Source organism: Pipistrellus hanaki (genome assembly GCF_964339955.1).
Source record: "Pipistrellus hanaki genome assembly, chromosome: 10".
NCBI classification, from domain to species: Eukaryota; Metazoa; Chordata; class Mammalia; order Chiroptera; family Vespertilionidae; genus Pipistrellus; species Pipistrellus hanaki.
Genome location: NC_140512.1, coordinates 755,884 through 766,261, shown reverse-complemented (window position 1 = coordinate 766,261; position 10,378 = coordinate 755,884). Strand labels below are relative to the sequence as shown.

The 10,378-nt window shown below is 63.2% G+C and overlaps 1 protein-coding gene across 3 annotated transcripts; it reads right to left on the bottom strand.

The window, feature by feature from the left end:
• Positions 1 to 146: 146 nt before the first annotated feature.
• On the bottom strand, positions 147 to 9,583 carry LOC311629154 (uncharacterized protein C7orf57). 3 transcript variants are annotated; one of them, XM_084897024.1, is made up of 8 exons: positions 9,120 to 9,583; positions 6,747 to 6,932; positions 4,972 to 5,098; positions 4,345 to 4,498; positions 2,899 to 2,993; positions 2,272 to 2,477; positions 1,950 to 1,964; positions 147 to 776 (listed from the first exon to the last, which is right to left on the bottom strand). In XM_084897024.1, the coding sequence occupies exons 1-8, from the start codon at positions 9,172 to 9,174 to the stop codon at positions 730 to 732; spliced, it is 885 nt and encodes a 294-aa protein (XP_084753150.1). In that variant the 5' UTR covers positions 9,175 to 9,583; the 3' UTR covers positions 147 to 729. The 3 variants fall into 3 exon arrangements, with proteins under 3 accessions (XP_084753150.1, XP_084753149.1, XP_084753151.1); XM_084897023.1 differs by lacking the exon at positions 9,120 to 9,583 and adding an exon at positions 7,804 to 8,065; XM_084897025.1 differs by lacking the exon at positions 1,950 to 1,964.
• Between the last annotated feature and the right edge of the window lie 795 nt (positions 9,584 to 10,378).

Below are 10,378 nucleotides of genomic sequence, written 5' to 3'. Positions count from 1 at the left end.
AGGAAATTATTTTACTAATGAAATATACAAAATATAAAAAATGCTCATTACATACAAACGGCAGCAACACTCATAAAAAAAGAGAAGCCAGTCTGCAAAAGAATTTTTTGCAAAGACTACGAAGTTAGATATTGAAATTAAAGACATTTTTACTTGAAGGACAAAATGTATGTTTAATAGAATAGATTTCAGTTTATTGAAAAATTACAAACATTTAAAACTTGCAAATGCTCCAGTGCTTCTACATTAAATGTTTAAAACTTTCAGGTCTAATAAATTAACCCTTTTCTCAATATAAAGTATATCCCAATATTCTGGAATTAATTTTTTTAACAGAAAAGTGACCTCTGCAGAGATTACAGGAACAATCTAGGGGGGTCTGAGCTTCTTCTAGCTAACGTCTGAACACAGCCTTCCATGGCAACGGCACCGCCACAGGTCCCCACGGCGGCGGCGGTGTCAGCTGGTGAGGGGGAGGAAGTGGGTCCCAGACACCGGGACTTCGGGGGGGGGGAGGCATGGCGCCCCAAAGGCCACCTGGTCGGCATCCCAGAGAAATGCACGGAGAAACACCCCCCTCGCGCCGCCTGCACAACAGTGACGTCAGATCTGCCCTAACAGGGTATTTCACGGAATCTATGGTAACGTAGAGCGAAGCCTTGTAAACACGGCCGTGACCGTCAGCTCACATCCAGCCTTCGGCGCCTGATCCCCCACATCCTGGGCTCGTTACTTGAGTTCTGGGGGCGTCCCTGCGGCCGGAGGGGAGCCTGGACCTGCAACACAGAGCACAGCGGTGAGGCGACGGGAAGTGGAGCATGTAGCCGATAATCCTGAATCATAGAGGTCATGTGCAAACTGCCCTCACACCCTCACGAGATGGCTGGCCAGCAGGGGGAGTTAGTGAGAGACGACCGAAGGACTGAACAAGCAGATTGTGTGGGGCGACCAGGCCGTCAGTGGGCGGGGAGGGGCAGTTAGGAGTGACCAGGTGGGGCGGGAAAGGGGGGGTGCAGCTGGGGCAATTAGGCTGGCAGGGGGGCATTGGGGCAATCAGGCTGGCACACAGAGGCATTGAAGGGCGATCAGGCAGGCAGGCAGGCAGGTGAGTGGTCCAGGATTGTGAGAGGGATGTCTGACTGCTGGTTTAGGTCCCATCCCCAGAATCCGGCCTAAAGCGGCAGTTGGACATCCCTCCAGGGGTCCCAGGTTGGAGAGGGTGCAGGCTGGGCTGAGGGGACCGCCCAACCCCTGTGCACAAATTTTGTGCACTGGGCCTTTAGTTTTAAGGAAAGCCAGCCCAGCGTGGCTCAGTGGTTGAGCATCGACCTATGAACCAGGAGGTCAGGGTTCGATTCCCATTCAGAGCACACGCCCCGCCCAAATGGCAGGCTCCATCCCCAGTGTGGGGTGTGCAGGAGGCAGCTGATCCATGATTCTCTCTCATCATTGATGTTTCTATCTCTCTCTCCCTCTCCCTCCCTCTCTCCATTGGACATCAATGAAAAAATTATCTTAAAGAAAGTGTGTAAGCTTATACGATGTTAAATGATAGATCTTGACGAGATCATGTTTTGTCAGTGACGAAGTAATTCTCTCTGTGAAGCTGCACAAAAATGATGCCAAAACCCCTGACTACCCGTGCAGGTGAGGCCTGGGCCCTGCCATTCCGCTACTGCAGCCCTCACGCTTCACGTGGCGTGGACACGGTGCACATCTCTGAACTGCACTGGGTTTTATGTGTGTGATGTGCACAAAAACAAAACAAAATGTCCTTGTTGTAGCAGTGCACGTGGTTCTCCTCTCGCGGCCCCACGCCACGTGTGCAGGGCGTGCGTGCGGGTTGGGAGGGGGCCCCGGGCGGCCTCGGCTGCAGGTGGAGAACCTCCGTGGTTTCTGTGCCCAGCGACTGCTGTATTTCAGTGCAAACTCGGCCTAAGAGCACTCACTTGCTGGCGAAGACTCTGGAATAAAGAACAAGCACGTTCGTTGCTCAGTGTCATGAAGAAGAACCAGTGCTTCTAACAGTGACTTTAAAGACCCGCCAAAGGCTGTCTTCCTGACAACACGTCACAGGACGCCATCGTAAAGCTCAGAGTGCACTTTTCACAGCAGCTGGTGGAACCGCTCACGTGTCGGCCAGGCCGTGGAGAGAGGGAGTGTGGGCAGCAGAACTGGCCGGCCACGTGGGGTCCCGTGGGGTCCCGTGGGGCCAGGGCCAGCGGGCGCCAGGACAACACCGTTCCTCGGGGGCGGCCCCGGGCACCTCACCTTGAGCCTCCGCTGGGCCTTCCGGAGCCTCTGGGTCCGGGAGCTGCTCGGCGTCCTGCCCCTCGAGGTCCGTCGGGGACTCGGGCGCTGGGGGCGGCTGCGGGGGGCTCTTGTCCGCCTCGGCTCGCTGCTGCAGCCACTCATCCCTGTACCCGTAGCTGATGAGTTTGGAGAAATTGGTGGGGGAACTGGCTTTGTGGCCAGGCCTGGGCGTGGGAGAAATTGACGACAAGCAGAAGCAGCAAGGTTAATGCAATTCTGAGTTCCCAGCAAACATCCCGACAATAAATTACATGCTTATTGTTCCCAAAGCGTCACGGAGTCTCCCTCTCTCTCTCTCTCTCTCTCTCTCTCTCTCTCTCTCTCTCTCCCTCTCTCCTTCCCTCCCTCTCTCTCTCTCTCATTAGACAGCTAACCCATCAGTTGCAGCACCATTTGAGGGGTGTGAAGAGGCACTTCCTGCGAGAGGGAAGCGGAGAGCAGGCAGCAGCCAGGCTGGGGAGCTGCAGCCTCAGCCGTGTCCCCCGCGTGGCGGCCACGGGAGCCGCGTGGCTGCCTCTCGGTCCCTGGTCACCGGGCCCGAAGACCAAACCCCACCAAGCCCGTGTGGGCGCCGCCAGCACTCACATGGGAGGGAAGGAGAGCCTCCCTGCAGGATCTCGGGGGCCCGGCGGGGGCCCCGCTTTGCCGGGGGACCTGGAGGTGATGGCGGGGAGCCGCACCTGGGAGAGAAACACAAGCCTGGTCAGGAAAGGCGCTCAGCAGCCCGGGGCCGAGGCTCTCTCTCTCTCTCTCTCTCTCACACACACACACACACACACACACACACACACACACGGCCCACGCGGCCACGGTGCTCACAGGGGACAAGACGCAGGCCAGGCTCAGTGTGGGGACGGGGTCTCCAGACCACACACAGGGCTCTCAGCCTCCGGGACACAGGCTTGATTTTAAACGGGCCACGCCGGCCGGGTGGCTCAGCGGTGGAGCACTGACCTGTGAGCCAGGAGGTCACAGTTAGATTCCAGGTCAGGGCACATGCCCGGATCAGGGCTTGATCCCCAGTGGGGGTGCATGCAGGAGGCAAGCAATCCATAATTCTCTCTCATCGCTGATGTTTCAATCTCTCCCTCCCTCTCCCTTCCTCTCTGAAATCAATTTTTTAAATTAATTAGTTAATTTAATTAATTAAGAAAAATTAAAGCGGGTGAGATCAGGACAGGTGCTTTCCTGACGAAGGTGCAGGGGGAGGGGAGCACGTGAGAGGATGCAGGAGCATCACCAGTGCCAGGAGACGCCACTTAACCACCAGGGGAGGGCCCGCCAGAACGGTCAAACCCGACAAGGTCAGGGCGTGAGGGTGGGGAGCCCAGCTGCCCTGTGCGCGGGGAGCGGCCCCGGGACACGGTGCGGCCATGGGGGAGGCGGCTTCTCGTAAGGTCAACATGCCCGGCCGTGACCCAGCTGGTCCGTGTTTACCGGCTGACGTGCAGTGAAAACCTGCCTCCACACGGCCCGTCTGCACCATACGGCCTGCCCATCTACAAGGCCTGCCTGCGTCCACACAAGCTGCCTGTCCATACAGCCTGCCTACATCCACACAGCCTGTCCACATGGCCTGTCCGCGTCCACACGGCCTGTCCATACAGCCTGCCTGCATCCACAGAACCTGCTGTCCACACGGCCTGTCCACATGGGCTGTCCGCATCCACACAGCCTGTCCACATGGGCTGTCCGCGTCCACACGGCCTGTCCACATGGCCTGTCCGTGTCCACACGGCCTGTCCATACAGCATGCCCGCGTCCACACAGAGGTCAGACAAGCCGTGAGTGACCAGGGTCTGCACTGCACCCTGGCTCTCGCTGCCTGTGCCTCGGGGGGGGTGGGGTCAGGTGGGGCCCAGGGGTGCGGGTACGAAGCTGACTTTGCGATGCCTGCCGGGGGCGGGGCGGCCCTGCCCCCCAGGAGGTCCCAGGGTCACAGTCAGAGCCTGTGACATCAGGGACCACGGGGACGCACCAGCGGCGACAGCCCACCCTCGGGCCACCGCACGGCAGGCTCTGCGGCCTCACCTTCTTCCTCTGGTCCAGCTCCTCCGCCTCCCGCTGCCAGAAGGTCTTCACGTCGAAGTCGAAGGGCCCCCTGCGGAATTCGTAGTTCCCGCTGGCCAGGCCGGGGTTGAACTCCTTGTGAACCATGTAATCTGGCATGTAGGCAGCAAGGCCCCTGCGGAGACCGAGGGAGACCCCAGTCAATCCTAGCTGCCCGCTGCTTCCTGAGCTCCCCTCTTACCTTTCATCTCTCTCCTCCTCCTTCTGACCCTCCACTTCCCCTCCCCTTCCCTCTCCCTCTTCCTCCCTCCCTCTGCCCCTCCCCCTCCCCTCCCTCTCCCTCTTTCTCCCCTCTCCCTCCTGCTCCTTCTGCCCCTCCACTTCCCTCCCTCCCCCCTCCCTTCTCTTCTCCCACCCTCCCTCCTCCTCCCCCTCTCCCTCCAGCTCCTCTCTCCCCCTCCCCCTGCCCGTCCTCAGGCAGCACCACCCTTTCTCTCCCTCCAGCCTCCCCGTTCCGGGTTCTGTGGAGGAACACAGGGCCTTCTCCAGGGCCGGCCTCCCAGAGCCCCAGGGCAGGGGAAACCACAGGTGTTTCGAAAGCTCAGCCCAGCCCTCTCGGAGGAGCAGCAGCAGGGCTGGGGCACTCACCGCCTCGGGCTGCCGGCGGGCGGCTGGCTGTGGTGGACGTACCAGTCCGGCAGGGAGTAGGCGGCGGGCGCGGGCGAGCCCTTGCCGGAGCCTTTCCTGGCCCCGGGCGCCAGGTGCATCAGCAGATCTGAAACCAGAGGGCGCGTGAGGGCTCTGCCGGCCTCCACAGCAGCCACGGCCCGCGGGCAGCACCGGTGCACGGCCCACTGCTCCGCTACAGGAGCCGGTGCTGAGGGCTTCCTGGTGCTGAGGAGGGACCCCCATGCTCACCCCCTCCCCCCCCACCTGAGCAGGCATCGGCCCCCAGCTCCCACCCCTCCCGCGGGGTGTCCTGTCGCTCCGGCGGACGTCCGAGGGGCTGCCTCCCGCCCCGCGGCCCTCAGTCTGTCTCCTCGGCCCGGAGGGCTGGCCCTGACCCCACAGCAGCCCAGGGAGACGCGGGCCAGGCCAGGCCAGGCCAGCGCCATCCCTGCCTCCTCTCGGCTGCTCTGGCCTCGCCGTCCGTCCTCCCCACCCCCACCCCTGTCCCACAGCTGGGGGCTGGGGGGGTGTCAGGGGGGGTTCAGACAGCAAAGGGATGTAAGAACCTGGAACAATGGCGGCAGCCAACACTGACTGACTCTCACCATCGGTGCGGAAAGCATAGCTTGTGGTTTTTAAGCATGTCTGACTGAGGACAGCTGCGGGAATGGGATCATTCTGCTGTGGGCCTCAGCTATCCCCGGCTCCCCTGCCCCCTCCACCTGCTTCTCCCTCCCCTGGCTGCCAGCGTCACCTCCCCCTGCACCTCTCCGGCCCCCGGCCTCTGTCTGCCTTGCTCCAGCTCCTCTCTGTCCCCGTCAGTACGCTCACCGCCATTGCTGGGATGAAGGCGGACACGTCCTCTATCTAATCTCAGACCTCAATCTGTTCCTTGAACCCGGCCGAGCGAGGCGCCTGCGCCGGTGCTCCTGCCGGTGGGCCTGAGGGCCGGCTCCGGCCCTTTAACACCGCAGCCCAGACGCCGTCCCTCTGGTTTAATCCCCATGACAGCCTCCGGGGTCATGGCAGCCAGAAGACAGGTCAGCGCCCTCAGGGCCGCCGGTGGGGAGGGCGTGTGGAGGCCGTGGCAGCCCCTCGCCTGGTCAGCGGCCTGTTAGCCCGGCCGTGCTCTCCCTGTCCGTCCCAGCGGGGCTCCGGCCCCACTCAGCCCAGAGGCTCAGCCAGCGAGGCTGGGACAGGAGCCCCCTGGGGCCGGCTCCGCAGGCCGGTCTGCGGGGCCAGGGAACGGCCCGCAGCGGTTTCCTGAGGCTCTGCAGCCAGCACCCCAGGGCCAACGCCGAATCCCGCCCGGAGCCTAACTTCTCACAGACACAGCCTGTCCCTGGGGAGAGACATCCCCACCTGCCCCATAGCATCCATCTCCCCCACCTGCCCCATAACCACATCTCCCCCACCTGCCCCATAACCTCATCTCCCCCACCTGCCCCATAACCTCCATCTCCCCCACCTGCCCCATAATCTCATCTCCCCCCCCACCTGCCCCATAACCTCATCTCCCCCACCTGCCCCATAACCTCATCTCCCCCACCTGCCCCATAATCTCATCTCCCCCCCACCTGCCCCATAACCTCATCTCCCCCACCTGCCCCATAATCTCATCTCCCCCCCCACCTGCCCCATAACCTCCATCACCAATGGCCTGGGCCCAACCACTTCGGCCGGGAGACGGCATTGGAAGGGACGATGGCAGGTGCCCCCGCTGCCCTGGGGACCTGAGCCCGGCCGGAGCTTACCGGGCCTGCCGCCCTGCTTGGCCAGCTTCACGTACTCGGAGTCCGTGTCTTTGATCCAGTACCGCCGGGGCCCCAGCAGGTGCCTGCTGGGGGTGTCCCGGCGCTCGCTGAGCCCTGGGATCTGGGACATGGGCGGGGCGTCCACAGCCTTCTCCGACCGCTGCATGGGAAGGTGGTAATACCAGTCTGGGGAGAGAGGGCCAGGGGGGCAGGGTTTGGTCCCTGCCCGGAGGAGGCTGTGCCGGGAGGGAGAAACCCCGGACGGGCGTGCTGGGAAGGTGAGTGACACCGAGATCTCCAGACTCAGCAGAGCAGGTCGCCCTCCACCCTGTGGGCCACACCTGATCAGGGCGAGGACGTAGGAGGAAGGCTGAGGTCCCAGAAGGACGGATTTCAGCCCCAGCTCCCTTCAGACCCAGGACTGCAGCACGGCTCTGCGGGCCCCAGCGGCTGCCCACCTGCAGGCCTCGGACCTGCCTGCTCCACAACTGTGCAAGCCCGTTCTTAAACTCCCTCTCTCTCTCCCTCTCTCTCTCTCTCTCTTTCTCTCTCTCTCTCTCTCTCTCACACACACACACACACACACACACACACCATCCCTCTCTCTCTCTCTCTCCCTCTCTCTCTCTCTCTCTCTCTCTCACACACACACACACACACACACACACCATCCCTCTCTCTCTCTCTCTCCCTCTCTCTCTCTCTCTCTCTCTCTCTCTCTCTCTCTCACACACACACACACACACACACACACACACACACTGCTGGTTCTGGGCTCTGGAGAGCCCTGCCTATGCAGGAGGCACACAGGAGAACGGTCTGACCTGCCCGGTGGGCACGCAGACAGGGACCCCGTGAGCAGGAAGCCCGGTCCTCGAAGGGAAAGGCTTAGGCACGCGATTTCCCCTTAGAACCAGAGCCGGCTCACCGCCTGCGTGGACATTCACACGGCGCCTGCCGTGGCCGAGGGGCAGCAGTGAGCGGCACCCCACCGCAGCTGGGAGGGGGGGGGGGGCGGGGAGGCGGGAGGAGCCGTGGAAAGGTCCCTGGGAGTCACCCTGAGAGCCCGCGTTCAGGGCGCCACAGGCATGCGGCTCGCACTCCGGCCGAGTCGTTTCTCTCAGAGGGAAGGCGCCCAGTCCTGGCTGTATTCTCCTCTCTGTGTTTTGATTACTAATTAATCCACAGGGAACACAGAGTCCCATTCTTCCCATTACTGGAAGCCCTGGGTCCGCCATTTGTAACCGGGTGCAAAGGAGCTCAGAGGGACAGGGCCCTACCCACTGGACCCCACGGTCACCACCCCACATGGCCACAGGGGACAGGCATCGTCCTGCAGCTTCTGTCACTCAAAAGTTATGTGTACGTGTATGGCCCCAGGTGACTGACTCCCCCGTGGGTTTCTGTGACCACCCTCCTGTACCAGTGAGGAGACAGCAGAGAGCGAGAGAGCGAGAGAGCGCGAGAGCGAGAGAGCGAGAGAGCGAGAGAGCGAGAGCGAGGACCCACGCCGGCAGCTCCCGTCTCCAAGCACAGAGCTGCGTGGCACAGCCACACCCACAAGGGTGCCCAGAGACACCTGGGTCCTTGTTTTGGCCACGGAGGCCTAGAGGACAGGGTCAGGCCGGGCAGAGGGACCCCGGTGAGGGGCGGGACCCCCATGAGCATCCTCTGTCTCCGCAGCATCCTCAGACCCGGGCCTCGGTGTCCTCACCGGTGCGCCAGGGTAATGCTGCCTCGGCGTGCTGTGTGAGGTTGGATGCCAGAGCACGAAGGTGCTTATTTCAGCGTTTCTTCCCAGGGGCGAGGCTGCTCTCGGGGTCCCAGGGTCAGCCATGGGCTGAGAGCCGTGGCAGAGAAGGGGAGACCTCTTCCCGAACCCCGGCCACCCCCAGGGGTCACAGTCAGAGCTCCGGCTGGAAGGGTTATCATCACACGAAGGCCAAGCTCTGACCCACTTCTGAGCGAGAGGCTGGGGCTGCGGCCGCCCGCCCTGCCGCTGGCAGCGGCGCCTGGGGCCTCCGCCCCTCCAGACCTTCCCTGACGGGAGCACCCACCAAAGGCAAACACCCGGGCACAGGCCTCCGCCCCGTCCGCCGGCGGCAAACCTGCTCCGTGCAGACCACAACCTGCGGGGACCCGGGCTGGGTCCCACCACTCCCGCAGGGACAGAGTGAGCTCGGTTTTGTTTCTAAAAATGAGGGGAAAAGGACCTGCCCGCCCGCCCCCCACATCTCCCTGCAGCCTCGCTGTGACGGGGGCGCAGGGGCATCCCTGGCCCCTGGCTTTGGGGTGTCCCGTCCGCCTGTCCACACGCACCGGGCGCCGGGCGGGAGCTGTCCAGCAGCGGCCGCCCTCGGGCCGGGCACTCACCGCAGGGCGCGTAGCGGCTGCCGGCGCCGGGCAGCTCCTTGCTGGCGTTCCTCATGCCGGCGGTGCCGGCGGGACGGGGCGCGGGATCGGGGGACGCGCCGGCCGGTGATGGCGGTGATCGGGGGGCAGCGCACCGCGCCGGCCGGTGATGGCGGTGATCGGGGGGCAGCGCACCGCGCCGGCCGGTGATGGCGGTGATCGGGGGGCAGCGCACCGCGCCGGCCGGTGATGGCGGTGATCCGGAGGGCAGAGCACCGCCGGCGGAGCTGCAGAGGCCGGTCCGCGCCCGCTCCGCCGGTCCGTCCGCCTCCGCCTGGCCCACACGCGGGCGTCGCCGCTCAGGCCGGGCGTGCAGGTCCCACCGGCGCCGCGGAGGGAGGACTGGTCCCGGCCCCGCCCCGCCCGGACCCCGGGCCGCCGCCCACCGCCCGCCCGGGTCTCGGCGGTGCCTCCCGGCGCCAAAGGCCACACGGGCGGGCGGCGGCCAATCACCAGCTCCCCGCGCCGCGCGCAACCACAACAACGCGCGTCGCCCGGGCAACGGCCGGGCGGCCAACCGGCGGGCGCGGCTGGAGTTCCGACAGCCAATTGGAGCAGCCTGTGGGACCTCATAGGCCAATCAGAGGCAGGGGCGGAGCGCGGGCCCTGCCAGTCAACCGCCCCGAACCCGAGTGGGCGGGGCCGCGGAAGGGGGCGGGGCCCGTCTCTGAGTCCTCCTCCCACCCCCACCCGGAGTTTCCCCAAAGCGCCCGGGAAACTCTCCTCTTAGTGCATTTGGAAAAGGGGACGTACCAGCTGTAAAATTACCCTGTGAATGTCTTTTCTCCAACCTTCATTTCTCACTATTTCTGGTCCGTGAGCTGAGGCACTAAAAAAACCTTTGGCCGAAACCGGTTTGGCTCCGTGGATAGAGCGTCGGCCTGCAGGCTGGGGGGTCCCGGGTTCGATTCCAGATGTGCCTTGGTTGCGGGCACATCTCCAGCGGGAGGTAGGCAGGAGGCAGCTGGTCAATGTTTCTCTCTCATCATTGATTCTAACTTTCTATCCCTCTCCTTTCCTCTCTGTAATAAATCAATAAAATATATTTAAAACAAACAAAAAAACCTTGATCAGTGGTCGCGTTTCTACGGAGCGGGCGCGAAGGCCTGGCAGGGCTGGACTGGGTCCCCACAGGGAGAGAGAGGGCTGGGCGTGCATCCTGCTCCCCAGCCTGGACCTCTTCTCTGCGCATGGCCCAGCGCCCCCAGCGGCCGCCGCAG